Below are 21,282 nucleotides of genomic sequence, written 5' to 3'. Positions count from 1 at the left end.
GGCTTCCATATGAGAAACACAAGGGTCGTACATGTACTGACTCACCGAACTCACAACATAGGCTATGTTCGGCCTGGTATAGAACATGTAAATGAGACGTCCGACCAAGCATTGGTGTCTCCCCTTATCAACCGGTTCACTATCCTTAGCTATCAAATGGGAGTTAGCCTCGAGAGTAGTATCTGCAGGCTTGCAGCCGTGCATACCTGTCTCCAAAAGAAGATTTAGAGCGCATTTCCATTGAGTGAGAAATATACCTCTAGGAGATCGAGCCACCTCAATACCAAGAAAATATCTTAACTTCCCTAGTTCTTTGATCTCAAATTCCTTGCCTAGGTAAGCCTTCAGAGTAGTTATCTCAACAGGATCAAACCCAATAACAACTATATCCAAGGTACTAAAACTCGGGTCTTGGTACCAACTCAGCTCTTGGAAAAACCGAGATGAGTCGAGATCTCGCCGAGTTGGTGCATTTTTTTTTTCCAACTTGAAGCCTCTTTGGGTCAACCTGAGATCTGGACCCGAGATCCGAGATCTCGGTGAGATCTCACCGAGATATGTCGAGTTCTATCGAGTTAGGTGAGGTATGTAAGTGGTAGGTGGGTTAAAAAAATGGGTTGAAACTGAGATCTGAACCGAGATCCGAGATCGAACCGAGATATTGCACTTTTGAGACTTGCAGGCAATATCGTCTCGGCTTTTCCAAAACTGAGAAACTCGATGAGATCTCGCGAGTTCTCGAACTCAACAACAGATACAATTAGAATGGTAAGGTGATCAACCCGTTTAACAAATAGGGTGTGATCAGCATTGCGCTGCTTGTATCCCACTCATAGTATTAAATCTCGTTTCGGAAGGCCATTTCGGCCAGACCAAATTTCTCCGAAATAATGTTTTTTCTTTCTATGACTTTTGCTTGGCCATTTCTGGGTGTAAAATACCGAAAATGACCGAAATACCGAAACAAAATGATCGAAATAACCAAAATTTCAATGAAACAATGCATTTTTAGGCCGAAATTTTTGAAATTGCATTTTTTCATTTCTACATAGCATCCAAATTTTTGACAAAATTTCGCAGAACTATGATCCTACCAAGGTTCAAAACTCGTCTCAACTTGCATAAGAGGTACTGAACTAGTTAGGAATGAGACCCTTAGTAAAGATATTTGCCACTTGATCACCTGTCTTCACAAAGGGTGTACAAATGCAACTAGAATCCAACTTTTCTTTAATGAAGTGCCTATCAACCTTAATGTGCTTCGTTCGTTCGTGTTACATGCGATTATGAGCAATACTTATAGCCAAGGTTTAAAGTATCGGTATCGGGTATCGTATCGGTCAAGTGATTTTAAGAGACGTATCGTATCATATCGTATCGTTTCGAAGATACGTATCGAATAATACAATTACGCATAAAAATGATCAAAATACACATGGAAATATACTTTTGAAACAAAAAACAATATAAATAAGCAATATATAATAAGTGCCATGCAAAAAACCTAAAATGGTGAATAATGTATAACTAAACAAGTGCATTAAATTGAAATTGTTATAAGAGATGAGGTTTCTTACATGTTGTAATCGTCTACAGCCATGAAGAGTATTGGATGATGCAAAGGATGATGTTGTAGCACTCTTTGATTCATTTTTTCAGTTTAAAAGTATGAAAAACCAAGATTAAATGCAAGATTTTAGACTCTTGGTTGAGAGTTTTCCTTCATTTTTTTGTTAGATTAGGAGTTGTATCGAGTCTATGAGTGAAAATGACTTTTTTAGGGAATGTATCGATGGTATCGGTATGTATCGATAATGTATCGGTATGTATCAAACTGTATCGACAGATACGTATCGATACATATCAATACGTAATAAACCACCCACAGAACCCTTTACTGGACGTATCGATGGTATCGATATGTATCGGTCGTATCGGCCTGTAGCGGTCGATACATTTCGATACAATTCGAGACAGTTCATTTTTTTTTAAAAAGGGAGACGTATCGGCCGATTCCGATAAGTATCGGTCCGTATCGTATCGGTCGATACTTTAAACCATGCTTATAGCGGCCTTGTTATCACAATAAAGTCGCATAGGTCCCTCGGTGTTAAATCCCAACTCTTGAATCAACCACCTCAGCCATATGAGTTCACACACCCCATGAGCCATGGCTCAATTTTGCCTTAGCGCTGGATCTAGCTACAACTGGTTATTTTTTACTCCTCCATGTAACCAAATTACCACCTACTAAGGTACAATAACTAGATGTGGATTGTTTGTCAACTGAACCAGCCCAATAAGCATCAATGTAGCCTTCTATCCTCAAATGATTATGCTTCGCAAATAGAAGGCCTTTTCCGGGAGAGGATTTCAAGTATCTAATGATGCAATAAACAACATCCAAGTGCCCACTATTGGAAGCATGCATGAACTAGCTTACCACTGCAACTGCATAAGTTATGTCTAGCTGAGTCAAGGAGAGATAGATTAATTTTCCAACTAATCTATGGTACTTACCTGCATCCATAAGAGGAGAACCACACTTGATCCTGGACGGCGGAGTAGTTATTATTAGCAAATTTGTAAACATTTGAGATGCATGATGACTAGTTGACTACTTGACTTGTAGCCTTGTGGGGGACAATTGGGGATATTGACATATTGTGATTTGGAATGGTTAATATCATCTTCTTAAATCTTAACTCTTAAGTTGTTATTTGTTAACTTGTTATTGACTTGATGTCTTAAGTACTTAATATTATGATTTATGACTTAACTTATGAGTCATTATGTTTCCAACTTAGTTCCAAGTCAATTTACTTGTTTAATGTACAATGTGTATGTGTAAATGTGTAATTAACTAAGTTATACATTAGGGTTCGACCGTACGTTGCCAATCAATGGTGCACATCCAAAACACCATTTTGGGTTACTATTTTTGCAATTTAAACATTTAAATGTGTTTATATAGCCTAAAATAGGGTTTCCATGAAGTTTCAGGCCTTAACTTGGCCTAAAACCCACCGAAATGACCTATCAAAACATACCAGAAAAAATACAATATTTCGACCGAAATATCCAAAATTTTGAATATTTTAGATATTTTGGTCAGCCCGAAATACCGAAACTAAACGAGTTCTCGAACTATGCCCAAGGTGACGCCTTAGATACCAAAGCGCACACCTTTGTGACATACCATAAGGCGTCCAATCACCTTACCCTCATAAAACCGCCTTACCACCATGGCGACGCCTTAATAACTATGCATCTAACTGCTGTAATTCCCATCCCAGATTTACTACACTAGATAGTAGTACTTTGACAGTGTTTAGTTTTGCAACCGGTGCATAGGTCTCCTGGTAGTCGGTCCCATAAGTTTGAGTAAATCCCTTTGCCGCCAATCGTGCTTTGTATCGATCCACAGTACCATCTACCTTCTGTTTTACCACAAACACCCATTTACATCCAATTGGTTTCTTTCCTAAAGGAAGAACCACAAGCTCCCATGTATCCTTCTTTTGTAAGGCTTTCATTCTTCCATCATTGCTGCCTTCCACTTTTCATCTGTAAAAGTTTCCTGCCAATTCTGGGGAATACGAATAGAAGAAAGAGAAGAGACAAATGTACGAAAGGATGGAGAAATGGATTCATAAAAGACTACATGAGAAATAGGGTGCTAAGTGCAAGCCTGAATACCTTTGCGATGAGCAATAGGTAGGTCAGGAGAAGAGATTTTACCTGGAGAATGATCTGGCTCCAGAGTCGAAAACTGGATGGGTACTAGTGCTGCAATGGATGGAAGCTACTTGTATTTGGAATATCCTCTCTGGTAGGTTTTGAGATTAGAGTCATTAATTCTCTTCTGAAATTAATTTGTTGGACTGGAATTGACTCCCCCTGAATAGGATTTTCAACAATTGGATTTTCAGCATTACCAGTGTCTAAGTACTCCCCCTGTGGAAGATCCCCTTTGTTTTCGTTAGAAGGTATGGGAGGAGCAGGAGGGGTGGGGTTAATATTAGGCTGGTTATGAACAGGAAGCTCAACTAACACATCCTCACTGGAATTCTCCCCCTGAAGATGTGTAGACAGATAATAGGAGAGAACTTCATGAAAGACAACATCCATACTTACCAGGGTACGACGGGTGGGGGGATGGTAACATTTATAACCCTTTTGGGCTGGGGCATCGACACAACTGGTTGATGAAGTATCCCATGGGCAGCAAGATAGTTTTGGAACTGACCATCCATATATTCTTTGCCGTTGTCACTCCGCAATATCTTGAGGGTGGTGTTGTATTGGGTCTGAACCATCTTATGAAAATTTTGAAAACAAGAAAAAACATCACTTTTGTTATGCATTAAATATACCCAGGTACTCCAAGCATGACAGTTAATAAAAGAAACAAACCAATGATGACCACAGAGGGAAGGCTTTCGACTAGGTCCCCATACATCAGTATGAACAAGATTAAAAGGAGAAGAACTTCTTTTATTAGAAATAGAATAAGTGGAACGATGTTGTTTAGCCAAAACACAGGCCTCACAAAAAAATTCATCCTTATTACATTGTTTAAGTAATGCTGGATATAAAAAAGATAAAGTTCCTACAGGGGGATGACCTAATCAGTTATGCCACTGTTGAAGTTCAGAAGAGACTAATGAGCTTTGATGAATGGGAGATGGAAGTTGTGGTGAAGCAAGACTCCCATCATCAAGCAGATACAATCCAACATGCATCTTACCACATCCAATCGTCACTGCCGCTACCAGATCCTGAAAAACACAGTATGAAGGCGAAAAAATTACTTTGCAATTTAAGTCATGGGTAAAGACTACTGATGGAAAGAAGATTAGTGGTAAATTTAGGTATATGTAAAACAGAGGATAAAATTAGAGAAGGAGAGCAACTGATAGATCCTTTCCCAGAGACAAAAGAGAGAGAACCATCAGCCCCTCGAACTTTGTCTTTACCAGAAGTAGGGGAATAACAATGAAATAAGCTGGAGGATCCAGTCATGTGATCAGTGGCACCAGAGTCTATGATCCAGGGAGAAGAGACTACCGATGTACAATGACCAGTAAATGAAATACCTGAGTGAATAAAATTTGAACCTAAAGTGGTGGAGGAACTGGCTGGAGTTGATGTAGTAGAAGGAGCGGAAGCCTGTAACATACGACGGAAGGCCTGAAGTTCATCCTTGGAAAGACCAGTGTCCGTAGTAGGAGTAGTGGTGATAGCCTCAGTATGACTGGCTTTGTTTCCAATTTCCAAGTAGCATGCTTAGCTTCAAAGTCCGTTGGCTTACCATGCACCTTCCAACATGTGGCCTTAGTGTGCCACAACTTACCACAATATTCACATTTGATGGCTGCCTTTTCGGTTTTAGAAGTATCAGCAGTAGGAGGGTTCAAACCAGTCCTAGTGTGTAGAGTTGATCGATCTGGAGGTGTAGAATTGAGCATAGCTGAACATCGTCGATCTTCAATATGAACTAATGCATAGGACTATTCCAGAGTAGGGAAAGGATCCTTGCAGAGAATCCGAATTCTGATTGGATCGAATTCAACATTGAGGCCAGCCAAAAAATCATAAACCCTAATCTTATCAACATGTTTTTTGTAGGCAGCAATATCAGTAGCAGTAGTGGGCCGACAATCTAAGTAATCATCAAGTTCTTGTCAGCACTTGCAAAGTTCAGCATAATATTGAGAGAGAGTCAACTAATTCTGTTTAGTATCATGAATTTTCTTCCGCAATTCATATACCTGAGCATCATTCCCAACCTGGGAATAGGTGTCCTTTGCAGCCTTCCATATCTGAGCAGAAGTGTCTACGAGGAGGTAACTAGGTGCAATAGAAGAATTCATAGAGTGGATAAGATATGAAATTACCATAGAGTCATGAGATAACCATCAATCCTGTGCAGGCCCTTCTTCAACAGGTTTGGGGAGGCAGCCTGTAAGGTGTCCTGTGTATCCACGGCCAGCAATGGTGAGGTAAGTGGACCTTGACCACATCAAGTAATTAGTCCCATCTAATTTAGTGGGAGAAGCAAAAGGAAGGTACTCTGGATGAGCAGATCCATCTGAATCAGCTGAAGTAAGATCAGACATGATGTCAAGAGTGTATGATAAACGGGTTTTAAAATTCCCACAATTTTAGCCGTCAGAATAGGCTCAAAATTGGATCGAAATCTCCTCTGGTAGTGAGTAATAAGTCTTAAAAAAATCAGTAACTTCTGATGAGTAAATAAAAAACCCTAGCAGAGCAGTTACCAGAATCGAGCAAAGTACTGGGCCTTGAGATTGTAGATTTTTCAGCCTTCAGAACAGGCTGAAACTTAGGTCGAGTTTCCCTCTAGTAGTAGAGAAGATATCCTCCAAAAATTAGCTCCTTCTGATGAGCCAATAAAAAGCCCTAAATTTATCAAATTTAGAGAAAAACTTGAGTGCAGAGAAATCGCAAGGTTGAATCTGAATTGAATTTGATCCAAAGCTACAGTCTTCAAACAGGAAAGGGTGTGGACCAATAAGAGCATGAACCAATCTCCAAAAAAATAGAAATCGAACTGCAGTTGAAGGAATAGTTCGATCTCCAAGGATGGAGGAAACCTGTTGGCAGATTCAGGTCACACCAATTGTCTTCAATCTTCAATGAGTTGAAATTGAGGGCAGCAGCTAAATCTTCATTAGATCACCTCATAATTGCTGCCCTGAGTGTGAGAGAGAGGCCGAGAGTGGTGGAGAAGAAGAAAACCAGAAACCGTGGGGAGAGGGGAACAAAAAACCTGAAAACTGAGGAGGCTGCTCTTCAAGATCAGAGTTGACTTTGATACCATGTTAACAGCCTTTGGAATTGAATGCTTGAGTGATCAGTATAGATCACTAAGCCCTTTATTTATAATCAAAAGAGTTACAACTAGTCACACTGAAAATAGGAGAGCTACCCTTGCCAATTCCAATTAGGAATACCAAATCAGAATCGACTAAGGGAGGAAAGAACAGAAAAAATACAAAACTACCCCTATCGGATAGAGATACATGATTCTAACAAAAACCTATACCTCAACTTGGTATGAAGAATTTTTTAAATGTTAGAGCCACAAGAATTCCGATCAATTTCTGATACTAATTCATTGGAAATGGTTCCACGCATGTTAATTGTCTTGAACTCTCAGCAATGATAATTATGGAGGGTTATCTACTGCCTTTTGTTATTCTTTTACCTGTTTTGATGTTATGTTGTCAAACATTTGCTGAGACTGGTTGTAATGAGAATAGAAGTCTTCCTAAGGAACAGGGTGGTTGGATGGAAGGGAAGACTTCTCTTTACTGGGGGTCGTCTTACACTTCTAAAACATGTCCTCTTGTCGATGCCTATTCATGTTCTTGCTACGCTGGCTCCTCTGAGGGCTGCCCTTCACAAGCTTTATGGGCTCTTTGCTGATTTTTTATGGGGAAGCTCAGAATGGGGGAAGCGTAGGCACTGGGTTAGTTGGCAAAAGATTTGCAGGCCTCGGGAGGAAGGGGGTTTGGGGGTTAGGCTGTTGGAGGATGTGGGCCTTTTTCTTAGACTTAAAGGGCTATGGAGAGTGCTCTCGGAAAAGTCTCTTTGGAGTGGTTTTTTCAAAGCAAAGTTCTTTAGGAACTCTCATGTGGTGCTGGCTGGTGAGTTGGGGGTTGGATCCAGGTCTTGGAAGAGTACTTTGGTCTTTAAGGAGTTTCTGCTCGACAGGTCAAGATGGTTGATTGGTGCTGGCCAAGTCTACTTCTGGCTGGATAATTGGACTGGTGCTGGCACTCTTATTGACCATTTTGACAATGGCCTGCAGGTTGACGTTGACTTGATGGTAAAGGATGCTTTGGGTGAAAACGGGGTGTGGACCCAGGATCTACTTGAGCTAATTGACATGCTTACAGTTAGGGAGAGCATTACACTTGGCAATTATGCTCTCTCGGATAGATGTGATGTTCTGGCTTGGACCCCTGCTTCTAATGGTATTTTTACTACTAGGTCGGTATGGAATGAAGTGAGAAGATCCTCCCCTGGGTTAGTTATGCTAAATGGGTCTGGAACCAGTCTATTCCTCCGAAGGTGGCTTTCTTTACTTGGCAGCTGTTTAATGGGAAGGTCCCCACAGATGACTCCCTAATGTCAATTGGCATCCTCCTAGCTTCTAAGTGCAACTGTTGTGGAAGGCCTAGGAGGGAGACCACTGACCATTGTCTGGTGGCTGGAGGTACGGCGGCCAGGGTGTGGGGTTTTTTCTCTAGACTCTTTGACATTGCTTATGTTCCTACTCAGGATGTCTGCGGTCGGTTACTGCTGTGGCAGGAGGCAGCTAGCTTTAAAAGTGTTAGTGCTTATTTAACAGGGATCATTCCGTCCCTAATTGTCTGCGAGCTTTGGAAGGAGAGGAACAATAGAAGACATGGAGAGAGGAGGCGTACAGCTGCCACAGTGGTGGGATGCATCAAAGCATGGGTGAAAGAAATTCCGATGCCTGCCAAGATTGGTCAGATGGGGTCGGCTAGGAATGGGTTGATTCTCCAGCACTTTGGTATGGGGGTTCCAATGGCCATGCTTTCTAGGCCCATTCCTATCTATTAGCGCCCTGCTTTTGCTTCAATAAAGTTGAATGTTGATGGTGCTTGTAGGGGAAACCCTGGCATTGGAGGGGGTGGTGGGGTCATAAGGGATAGGAATGGTGAGGTGTTGGCAGCTTTTTCTAGCTTCTATGGTGATTGTACAAACTCAATTGCGGAGCTACGAGCTCTTAGGGATGGTCTGGCCCTCCCTCTGTTGTGAGCTGGGGTTCTATGACTTAGTGGTTAACTCGGATTTGGTTACCATTGTCACAATGGTGAATAAGAGAAGGTGTGACCTGTGGAAGGGGTGGTACTGGTTCCAAGAGGTTCTGGCTATGGTGTTGGCCAGCCGAGGTGTGGTGTCCTTTGCTTACCATGAAAGCATTAGAGCAGCTGATTGGCTAGCTAATCTAGCTTGTGACTCCAGGAAATCTAGCACTTTCCGCCAGGGTTCTCTCCCCTCGGGGGTGTTTCAGGTGTTTCTTATGGAGGATAAGGCCGACATGCCGGTCCTCAAGCTTTAGTTCCTCCTTTTTCTTCTCATCTGTGTATGGGTGGTGTGGTTTGGAGGGTAAGAGTGCTTGTGCTCAGTGGGTTGGGGTAAGGTGGCTTGTCCCCCCCCCCCCTTGTATTAATTTATTCTTTATTGGATATAAATAAAATGCTAGGGGCTGGCCCGGGTCCCAGGTAATATTCGGGATTAAAAAAAAAAAAAGAGAATAGAAGTCTTCCTTGTGGTTAAGATATTATATTTACTTAACAACATCAGAGAGTGTTGTAAATGTTAGATACTTTATGCATTGGGTTATATACTTATATGTATGTCATGTGTAAGAAGGAATAAAAATGAATTATCTTATTCTGACAGTGGAACATGGTAAATAATGTTAATTCTTTCTAACCTCAGGTAGGCATGCCTTAACCGTGGGCTATATGAGCATCCTACATAAGGAGGAACAAAGATGAATTTCTTATACACTATGTACTGATTTTTCCTTCTCCAGCTTTGAACTTAGTTCGGTCAGCGAAGAGATCTGAAAACTCCTTTTGGGAAAAATGGCTAGATTTTGTGGTGGTCTTCCCTTTCATCCGTTGTTACATGTGGAAAGAACACAATAAAACAGGTGTTTGATGGCAAACCAAGAGACCTAAACTGAGTTGCAAAGACAATAGCTTTCCTAAGTTCATGGGAAAGAATTTTATAAAAATTTGTTGGGTTAAATGGGGAAATTATGAAGGAAGATCGGTCAAATTTTTGCACTACGTTCTCAACATGTTTGTTAATTTACACCTTTTTTTGTCTAGAAACAATGTCAAAATCTGTTGCACACCAAATCTATGCTTTTCGGAATGAAAAGAAACTGGACTGTACCTGTTGAGCAGGAAGAAGAACAAAGGATCTATAAAAATTGCCACCAAGCAAGCAATACCAAAAAACAACTTTAGCATGAGGCTTTAAGACAGTAGGAATGAATGGATGTAGAAAGCTCAAAATCCCCCTCCCCCAACCTTTAGCATCTCCATATAAAGCATTATGCAACTGCAATCAAGCATATATTACAGCAAACTACATAAGCATGTCATTGTGCGTAACATTAGAAATGCCAAAGATTTATTATTAGGCCAGAGAAAGAGCAATAACAAATTGGAAAAGAAAACTATTATGAAGTACTTGCAACTTCTAGACCCTCCCAAGAACACCAAAGGAATATAATAAAACAAACATTAAGGAAGCATGTAGCATTCAGCAAACTATCACAATCCTCGTGATTTGAAAGGCCGAAAAGGAATGCTTCCTTTATGTTTGTTTGTATCACCATCCGAAACCCAGGGTTATGAACTGCAGCCCCCAGACAGTAAATAAGATAAACCCCCAAAAGGAAGAGAAGATGGGAGTGACCCCACCAGAATATCAGTTAATTAAAATAAAGGGTGAATTACAATCTCTTGTATCACATATTTATAGATTACTAAACCCTTACCCACCCTAATTCTTAATTAAAAGACTAAGCTAACCTAAATAAAACTCTAAAGCTAGAACCAATTTCAACTCCATCCCATTGCTCATTGCTCATGACGGATCTCCTCTTTCCTTGGTTGAGGGCATTAGGAGAGAAGCAGTCCGGTACTTCAAGGAGCTATTCTGCCCCAGCGCCCCTGCTTCATCAACTCCCATCGCCGATGGGCTTATCAACAAGGTCATCCCCAGCCTCCTCCATCAATCTTTGCAATCTATCCCAAATGAAGATGAGATCCTCAAGGCTGACCTTTCCCTCAAGAGCCCCGGGTCCTGACGGGTTCAGTACAGGTTTCTTCTCCTCCTGCTGGGACATTGTCAAAAAAAATCTTATCAAGGCAATTCAAAGCTTCTTCTTTAACCCTGGGCAAATCAAAGGTATAAACCAAACTTTTCTTTGTCTTATCCCAAGAAAGAAGGTGCCTCTTCCATGTCAGATTTTAGACCTATTTCTCTTTGTAACTCCTTGGACAAGTGCATTGCTAAAGTTCTTACCAACAAGATAAAGCTGGTCATGGATTCCCTTGTCAGTTCCAACCAATCAGCCTTTATTGAGGGCCGAAACATTTCAGATAACATCCTCATTGCAATGATTTAGTACGTGGTTTTAAGAGGAACGGTCATTCCCCCGCTGCCCTCATGAAGATAGATATCCACAAAGCGTTTGACTCATTGAGACGGGACTACATTGTCAATGTTCTGAACAAAATGGGATTCCCCCCAGTGTTTATCAATTGCATCCACCATTACATCTCCACTCCGCAGCTATCAGTGCTTCTCAACAGCAGCCCGGCATGCTTCTTCTCTTCTTCAGTGGGAATCAGGCAAGGCTGCTCCCTATCTCCCCTTTTATTTACCCTAGCCTTGGAAGTTCTATCAAGAGAGATTCAATGCAAGACTGAACAATAACCCATTTCTCCTATGCCCAAATGCCAGAAGCTCAAGATCACCCACTTAGCGTTTGCAGATGACCTCATGATCTTCTCCCAAGCAAATTTTCTATCTGTAGAGACTATTATGGCTTGCTGAACAAGTTTGAGCAATATTCTGGCCTCAAAATCAATCCCCAAAAATCCCAACTTTTTCTGGCTGGTCTCTCTAATGCCGAAAAAAGTCTCTTTCAAGCAAAGACTTCTTTCCAAGTGGGTGAGTGGGTCATACAACAACAACAACAAACTCAACCTTATCCCAACTTAATGGGGTCAGCTACATGGATCCAAACAAAACAGAGTATGGAGAACACAGTTTTAACAAAAAAAGAAAAGATGGGGAACGAGATGAGAGATGAAAAAGGAAAAGGACAAAAGAAAGATTGGAAATAAATAGAAAAATGAACGATGAAAGATGGAAGATAGTAAGAGGACAAAGGCGTAGCAATCAAAAGAATCTCAGCTAAATGGGGTTTGCAACATGGATCCTTGACCTCCAGTAGGCTCTGTCTGAGGTCATACTTGGAACAAGCCCTAGCCTATGCATGTCCTTCCTCACCACTTCTCCTATGGTCATTTTAGGTCGGCCCCTAGCTCTTTTAGCCCCTTCAATCGGAATCATATCACTCCTCCTTACTGGGGCGTCACTAGGTCTCCGTTGAATATGACAATACCACCTTAAACGACTCTCTCGTAGTTTGTCATTGATTGGGGTTACTCCCAAGTCCGATCTAATATGTTCATTCAATACTTTATCCTTCCTTGTTTTTCCACACATCCATCTTAACATCCTCATCTCTGCTACACAAAGCTTATCAATATGACACTTCTTAACTGCCCAATATTCTGCCCCATACATCATGGTCGGTCGAACAATAGTCCTATAGAATGAATGCTATGACACTACCCATGTGCTTCTCCCCTATCCCTCCCCTACCGGCCTTCCGGCAGGCCTGATCCTCCCCCTTGTCCCTCCCCTCTTCGCCTCTGAACTAACCCTTCTCCCCTCTCTCGCACTATGACCTCATCCCCATGCCCTTCTGCCCCCATTTTCTCCTCACCCATCTGCCCCTACTCCAGTTTCATGGAGCTCCCTCCTCGGTGGCAATCCCTCCTCTAGCTCCGATGGACTTCAGCTTCATTTTGTACTCCCTGCTTCTGTTGGCTCTTCGAAAGTTGCTATGTGCTCCCCTGAAACTCTGGAAGCCGAAGCAAAGTTGTGGGAAGATTGCCTGGTTGGTAACTTCCTGGGTCGTCGCCCTCCTTTCTATGTGGTCAAGCTCTTTCTTTCGAAACAATGGCGCCCTCATGGAGCTCTTAACACTTACTTGCTTGACAGTGGTTTTTTCATATTCAAATTCTCCTCCTCCCTAGACAAGCTGCGTGCTCTCGAAGGTGGGCCTTGGCAAGTTGGGAAAATGCCGATCTTCTTACGCCAATGGAATCGTCAGCTTCAACTACAGCGTGTGGACCTTTCCTCTATCTCTCTGTGGATATCCCTTCCCGGGTTACCTCTGCACTTCTGGTGCTCGGATGGGCTCAGTTCTATTGGCTCTGTGCTAGGTAAGCCTCTTTTCTCGGACCTGAGAACCAGACATCAGGACCGTCTTGCTTATGCGCGCATTTGCGTCGAAGTCTCGGCGACAGACCCCCTGCCTTCCTTCGTCGCTGTCTCCGAAGGTGAAGAGTATTCTTTTGAGTAGGAGGTGCACTACGACTAGAAGCCTCCTTAGTGCATAGTTTGTAAAGTCTTTGGGCACAACTCTGTCCTCTGTGCCCATTCGGGAAAGCCCTCTGGTGCTAATGACTTAGGCCCTCGAGCGGCTCTCTCTCTTTCTGCTGGAGAAGCTCCCTGCGGCAGTGATGGAGCTTTTCCGATTGGCCTTGACCCCAATCTCTGCGATGGACCTCCTACTGATCTCCACTGTGCTGTTGTTGCTCGGTCTCCCTCTCGTGGTAGATCTCGATTCTTGTACTGGAATCAAAGTTAGAAGAAGAAGAAGACTACGTCGGGAAGTTCCAATGGCCAGTCGCAATCGAAGGATCAGCGTTGGGCTGATGCTCAGAACAGGTTCAGCCTTCTCTCTTCAGCTGAGGATGTTGAGTGTACGAAGCCCCTCTCTTGCCCCGAAAAGCCCCAATTTGATGTCTTACCAAGGAGTAGATCTTGTATGGCAGAAGGCAGCTATTCTGGCCCTTCCACTCTTAGCTTTGGAGCTGCTGCTCCTCCTCCCAACGTTCCGAGTGTGGCGACTGCTCAGAGAAACCCTGCAAGTCTTTTGAACTTTTCCACCTGCGCGCCTGTGCCCTTGTCTGTTACAGAGGTCTGTGCTCCTGAGGTTTCATCTGCAAGAGACGATCTCCCCCTTTTGCCTTTGACGACTTCTTTGTACCCTCTTGTTGCGTCTTCCACTGGCCCTGACTCGGTGGGCCCCTCCTCTCAAGTACTTTGTCCATCAGGTTATGTGTCTGGTTCTTTCACTTAGGGTTCTTCTAGGTCGGGTCAAGCTTATTTACCCTCTCCCCTTACTTTACCCAGTTCTCTTATTGGGTCGGGAAGTCCCTCTCTTCTTGGTCGGGCAGTCCCTCTCTTCTTGGTCTCTATCCAAACCTACCTCTCCTTTCTTCTTCTTCACCCGACAGCCCCCCATCCTGCGCTCCCCTTTTCCCCTGTGAGCCTCTCCACCACCCTCCCCCTGCAACTACTACCCCCCTTCGAAGACTTTACCGATGACGCCATCGCAGCGAAACCAGGTCTCGGGCGGTTCTGACCAGGCTCCTTGAGTCATCGTTGCCCCTCCTCCTCCTTTCCTAAAAGATCCATGGCCTCTTATGGAACACTCGAGGGCTCAACTCTCCCTCTAAGTAATCGACTGTTTGCTCTCGTATTCGATCGTCTCAGTCTTGTTTCTGTTGCCTGCTTGAACCCCATATCAAAGAGCCTAATTCTTCCAAAATTCTCAGCTCTATTGCCCCGGGCTGGTCGATTCTTTCAAACTACCCTCATCACTCCAATGGTCGTATTTGGGTTTTATGGGACCCTAGCAAAATCTCCATCTCCCTCTCTTCTTCCTCTCAGTTCATGCACACCATGATTTCTGATTGCCTGGGTCAATTTTCCTGCTACCTTACTGTGGTGTATGCCCTCAACTGCTTAGCTGATAGGACTGCTCTTTGGACTGATCTCAGGTCTTTGGCTGCCTAGATTGGCTCTCTGCCTTGGGGGGTGGGAGGGGATTTCAACATTATCAGATTCAGCCATGAAAAACAGGGTGGGGACCATTTGGATTTGGAGGCTATGAATTCATTTAATGACTGCATTGAGGATGTAGGGGCAGATGATCTCAGATGGACTAGCTTCCCCCTCACTTGGAGCAACAAAAGGGCTGGAAGCAATCGCATTGCTTGTAAGTTGGACAGATTCCTTGTCAATGAAGAGTGGCTGACAGCCTTCCCTTCCTCTCAGGCATCTTTTGACAACCCAGACATCTCAGTTCATTCCCCCATCTCCTTAGCCATTCAACCTTTCACTTCTTTTGGCCTCAAGCCCTTTAAATTCTTTGACATGTGGTCCTCTCACCCAACTTTCTTTAGTTTCTTATCTGTTGTGCAAGAAGCCTAGGACAAGCCTGTGTATGCCTTCTCTATCCCTCTCATTGCTTTCTCTAGAAAGCTCAAAAATGTTAAGGCTGCTCTTAAAGATTGGAACCTCAAAGTCTTTGGCAACATTTCTCATCAAGTAGTTGATTGTAAAGAAAGGCTTGCTTCCTTACAGGCTTCTCTTCAGACTGATTTCCTAAATGAATCCCTGGCGTTGGAAGAGAAAGAAGTCTCATCTCAGCTCTCAGCTCTGCTTGCTAGGGAAGAAAGTTTTCTTAAACAAAAATCAAGGATCAACTGGCTCGATTTGGGAGATTCAAACACGGCCTATTTTCATCGTTCTGTGAAGGCTAGGCTTAATGCAAACTCCATTATGCAGCTCTCTCGCCCGGATGGATCTCTTGTCAATTCTGTAAAAGACATCAAAGACTAAGTTGTTCAGCACTTCCAGAGCATCTTCTCTAGTCCTCAGGAGAGTCTTGTCCCCATCCCGGATCATCTGCTCAACAAGTTTATTGGTCTAGGCTACCTTGATTCTTTGAGTTCGGGTCCTCTTCACCAAGACTCTATATGGACGGTTTCCTCTTCTTCGAATGCTTATTGGGTCTGACGGAAAATTCTTGCTTGCCGCCACCTTGTTCTTCAGGTCATCCGTTCCCAGGTTGGTGATGGTCTCTCTATGTTCCTTTGGCTGGACAATTGGCACCCTTTAGGGATTCTTCTCCATCAGGTCACTCTGCGTTCCATTTATACCGCAGGCCTCCATAGGCTCTCATTGGTTGCTGATATTCTTTCTCATAATACCTGGGCTCCTCCCAACTCTGGCACTTCTCTCAGCCTTATTTGGAATGAGCTCCCCTCTATCCCAAGAAGGCCTGCTTCCCGAGGTGATTGTGTTCTTTGGTTAGCAAACAGCTCCGGCCTCTTCTCCTCCAAAGTAGCTTGGAACTTCATTCGCATGAAAGGCTAGTTAGCCACTTGGCGCAAGTTTCTTTGGTTCAAGCACCACATCCCCCGCCACTGCTTTACAGCCTGGAGAGTCTTCAACAACTGCCTCCCAACCCAAGCCTTCCTCCGTAGCCGTCAGATCCAAGTCTCCTCTGGTTGTTGCCTCTGCTGGAACAATACTGAAGACTTGTGTCATCTCTTCTTTGAATGCCCTACTGCTGCTGCTATCTGGAAAGGCATCCTCCTCGAGTGCTGGCTGGGCCGTAGAAGAACTTTTCCCTTACCTAGAGAGTGGATTTGGATTGATATGACCTTCTCTGGCTCCTCTATTTGTGATGTGGTAGGGAAGTTGGCCTTCTGTGCCACTCTCAACCATATTTGGATGGAGAGAAATATCAGGAAATGGACCCCCAATTCTCGTTCTTACCAAAAGATTTGGGATTCCATTTCCCTTGAGATTAAAGCAAAGTTATCTCTTATCCCCCCTCTAGTTGTTTAGCTCTTGGGGCCTCTCAAATGTTTCTCTTGTAGCTTCGGCCCCCCTAGCTAATTCTAGGGCTGGTTGTTTTTCCTTTTTCCCCTCGGAGCCCTCTGTATTTCTTCGTTCTCCTTTTAATAATGAAATTTTTTATTCACCTAAAAAATAATAATAATAATCCTATAGAATTTAATCTTTAAAGGAATATGCCGGTCACACAACACCGGACGCACCTCTCTACTTCATCCATCCCACTTTAAGTCTCTGTGAAACATCGTCCTCTATGTCACCTTCTTTATTTATGATAGACCCCAGATATCTAAAATAGTCACTTTGCGGTATCTCTCTTTCCTCAATGTTTCCATCATAGTGTGACTAAAATTACACATCATATACTCCGTCTTCGTTCTACTAATCTTAAGGCCTCTTGTTTCCAAGGTAGATCTCCAAAGCTCTAACTTAGCGTTAATCCCTTCTCATCTACTAAAACAATATCATCGGAGAAGATTATACACCACGGGACCTCATCTTGAATGCTCTTGGTTAGTTCATCCATGATAAGCGCAAATAGATAAGGGCTTAAGGCAGATCCCTGATGTAACTCAATCGTAATGGGAATTCCTTGCCTTGCCCTCCCACTAGTTACCACGCGTTCATTCATATCTTTAATTACCTGCACATATCTACTCAACACTCCTCTCTTCACCAAAGTATGCCGGATTAAATCTCTACGGACTCGGTCATAGGCTTTTTTCCAGGTCAATGAAGACCATATGAAGATCCTTCTGGCTATCTCTATACCTTTCCATGACAGCTTCAATCAAATACCTAGGGCTGCCCCTTATTCCAGCTAGGCTGACAGCTCATCATTGCACTCCAATTCTTGACCTCATGCGTAAAAGACTTCAATTATGGAAAGGTAAGCTCCTCTCACATGCTGGCCGCTTGAAACTTATCAGATCGGTCCTCCAATCTTTATATATATATATATTGGTCTGGTAGCTTTGGGCTGCCTCAATCCATCACCAAGGATATTGAAGCTCTTATGTGTTCATTCCTTTGGAAAGGCAAAGAAACTTCTCGATTCCTCCATCCAATCAGTTGGGCATCCGTCTGCCTTCCCAAATCAGAGGGAGGTCTTGGATTGCGTCAAATTAAAGAGGTCAATTCAGCAGGCATTTTAAAACTGATTTGGCTTGTAGACAAGAAGGATAATATCTGGGTTGATTGGATCTATTCCGGGTAGCTTAAGAATGACTCCATCTGGAATTCTGGATGGCCCTCCCATGCTCGGATGCTTCCTGGGTGTGGAGAAAAATCCTTAAACTCAGCCCTTCAGCCCTTGAGACTGTTATTTGCAAGATTGATGATGGTGTCTCTACTAAACTTTGGTTAGATCACAGGCATCCATTGGGAGTCCTGCTCCCTCTTGTTAGCTCCAGAGAGATTCACAGATTGGGTCTTCACAGACAATCCCTTGTTGCAGATCTCAACTGCCAAGATGATTGGATTCCCCTCCCATCCCCCCTCCTTGCAGCTATTTGGTATGGCACTCCTCCATCTCTAGAAGGCCTTCTGGTTCTAGTGACAGAGTTTGCTGGTCTCCTACTTATTCACACATGTTCAGCTCAAAGTCTGTATGGGACCTTATTAGATCAAGGGGGCCAATCTCTCCATGGAAAAAGATTGTTTGGTTCAAAGGTCACAACCCCTGGCACAGCTTCTGTGTATGGCGAGCTCTCTCCATCGGCCTCCCTACGCAATCATTCCTTCTTCACCGGCATATCCATGTGTCTCCTAACTATTGCCTCTACCAGTCGGCCTCGGAAGATGTTGACCATCTGTTCTTTGATTGCCCCCCTCTCCTCCTCAATTTGGGCAGGACTTTTAGAGCGTTGTTGGCCTAGAAGACGAAGAATTCTTCCTTTCAATACAGAATGGATCTGGGTAGACATGACATACTGCGAAAATTTTATTTGGATATGATTGGGAAGCTTGCTTTTGGTGCAACCATCTCTGGATGGAGCGCAATATTAGATGATGGACCTTCAACTCGAGATCTCTCCGACAGATTTGGGATTCTATCTTTTTTTTATGTCATAAGCAAAATTCCTAGGACCCACTCCTCTTGTATAACCTCCCCAACGAACATTCATATTGTTGTCGCTTGGGGCCTTCCCTCTGATCTCATCTTCCCCCCCCCCCTCTCCCGTTGAGGGCTCTCCTCCTTGTATGTAGCATTGTTTATATCCTTCAGCCCCCTTGGGGGCTTCCCTGTTTTTCTTTTCCTTTTGGTTAATGAATATATTACTCACACAAAAAAACTCTAATTAAACAACCAAAAAACGATATATCTTGTCACAGAGAGTACCCCTTCAATAAATTGATCTTAAATTTCCCAATATAATTCGGAATCACAGGATCTAGTTCTCATTGGATATGTATCTTAATAATCTTTCAAACAGACCAACATCACACAAAATGGATAAGTTTTGACCTTCCAAAATTAACCCTAAAGAGAAGCGATGTTAATAGAAAAAAAATCTCATAATTTGCTGCAACTTCTATGACTTCCAGTGCTACATCAATCATATATAACATTAAATTGTTCAAGATACAGTATATTTAGTGCAAATTATTAATAAAGCAGTAATAGTAAAAACTGAAACACAGTATGTTGAAGAAGTAATTAAGTGCCTGATCAGAAATTGGGTTTAGTAGAGGTTGAAGTAGGAAGCCCCACATTGTAGAACATTCATGAAGGTGGAGAACAGGTGCTTGAATTATGTTATGCAATGCACATGAGGCATTATTTAAAGAAACTCCTAATGTGACTAAAGACCATTTGTGTTGTAAGAGTCTGATCAGAACCACCTGATATCTTAAAAAAGCCTCTAAAGAGCTAATCATAGTTGCAGAATCTGATCACCGTTGTTTGATCTGATTATGGTGTCAAGTCTGTGTACACCTATTCAAGTAGCTCAAAGCCAACTTGAAAGCAAATACAGCATTCCTCCAAGGGATCTTGGACTGATCTAGGAACATCTATATCTGCAGTGAAATTCGAAGGAGTCCATAAAACTCTGAATGGGCCAAGGGTGGTAATACAAAGACACTCACAATTCACAAATGGATCTGGTGAAAATGACAATAGGAATTTGGTAAATCCCAAAATTAATGTAGGTGGTATTCAACAAGCACTACAATGCCTTAGATCTGAAGTGTACCTGATCTGTACTCCTGGTCCATTTAGATCTTTAGACTGGGTATAGTTCCCAACTAAGGTCAATATAGATCCAATCCTTATCCAAACTTTTTCAAGCTTTAACAGGTCAGATCGCTGCCCAGCTGCGTAGCCACTGCCCCAGCTCGGGGGCCAATGGGAGTGCGTGCACAGGCTGTTCAGTTTTAGAAAGGAAGGAGAAGGAGAAGAAGAGAGGAGAAGAGAAGAGCAGACACGGTTTGTGCTTAATCTGTTGTGTCTCAAACTAGAGACTAACTTGCTTATATTGAAAAGAATAATAAATTACACAGGGGGCCCTGGCCTTATACAAATAACAGAAGAAACATAAAATACATGGGGTTATGTATAAGAATACCCCTTAAACTCCTATTCTTAACACTCCCCCTCAAGCTGGGTGGTATATGTCATACATGCCCAGCTTGTTCAATAAACAGTCAAAGTGATGAGTGCTAAGTCCTTTGGTGAAGATGTCGGCCACTTCTTCATTTGTCTTCACAAAAGGGGTGCAGATGGTCTTTGACTCAATCTTTTCCTTGATAAAATGTCTATCAACCTCAACATCATAGTTGTCACGGCGTCACGGCGATCCAAGTCGGTGGAAGGGTGTCACGTCGATATATCGACATGTCGCCCGCCATGGCGTTGCCATGGCGAGCATGTCGACCATGTTTAATTTTTTATTTTCTACGTATTTTTAATGTCATTTTAGTATGCTATAATATATGTCCTATAACATCAAAAATCAACATGAAAGTGTACTACACTACTACTAATATACTATGCCACTATGGTTTAATTCATGAAAGTGTAACTAATATCCATTAGTGTATATGAAAGTATGAAAAATTGAAAATATAGATTAACCTATCAAATAATTGAAAGCAATAGTAAAAATCAAATGATAGGCTAACTTTTTCTTAAGCTTGATAGCAATAGTCTTTCTTTAGTGTATGTGATTTGGAGCAAAGCATCTAAGCTATTAAATGGTTTAAAAAAAAATTTTAATCTAACTTTTATATGTACAAATATCGACCGATATGCCAACATATCGTGGTATGGCGTCCACGGCGACGCCATGGCGTCGCCATGGAAGCCATATCGAGCGATATATTGACATCCACCATGGCGTAGCTCGATATGCCCTCTCCCAACGCCCGGGACGCCATGGCGACGCCATGGCACGCCATGACAACTATGCGTTGATGCTTAGTCCTATCATGTTGCCTGGGTTGTGGGCAATACTTATGGCTGCCTTGTTGTCCAATATAAACTCATAGGTTTAACGAGTCTCAAATCCCAATTCTTGAACAAGTCTCTCGCCACAAGATTTCACACACTCGTGAGCCATGGCTCTAAATTTTGCCTCGGCGCTCGACCTAGCCACCACGGTTGCTTCTTACTTCTCAAGTAACCAAATTTCCACCAACAAAAGTACAGTATCCTGAAGTGGATCTTTGATCAGAAATAGA

The 21,282-nt window shown here is 42.8% G+C and overlaps 1 protein-coding gene across 1 annotated transcript; it reads left to right on the top strand.

Moving 5' to 3' along the window:
* Positions 1–13,714: 13,714 nt before the first annotated feature.
* On the top strand, positions 13,715–15,576 carry LOC122665905. The gene is made up of 3 exons (XM_043862035.1): positions 13,715–13,987; positions 14,815–15,110; positions 15,213–15,576. Exons 1-3 carry the CDS (start codon positions 13,715–13,717, stop codon positions 15,574–15,576), a joined length of 933 nt encoding a protein of 310 aa, XP_043717970.1.
* Positions 15,577–21,282: the final 5,706 nt, after the last annotated feature.

The sequence above is a fragment of the Telopea speciosissima genome, chromosome 6 (assembly GCF_018873765.1).
Source record: "Telopea speciosissima isolate NSW1024214 ecotype Mountain lineage chromosome 6, Tspe_v1, whole genome shotgun sequence".
Taxonomy (NCBI): Eukaryota; Viridiplantae; Streptophyta; class Magnoliopsida; order Proteales; family Proteaceae; genus Telopea; species Telopea speciosissima.
This window is presented reverse-complemented; position numbering and strand designations above follow the sequence as displayed.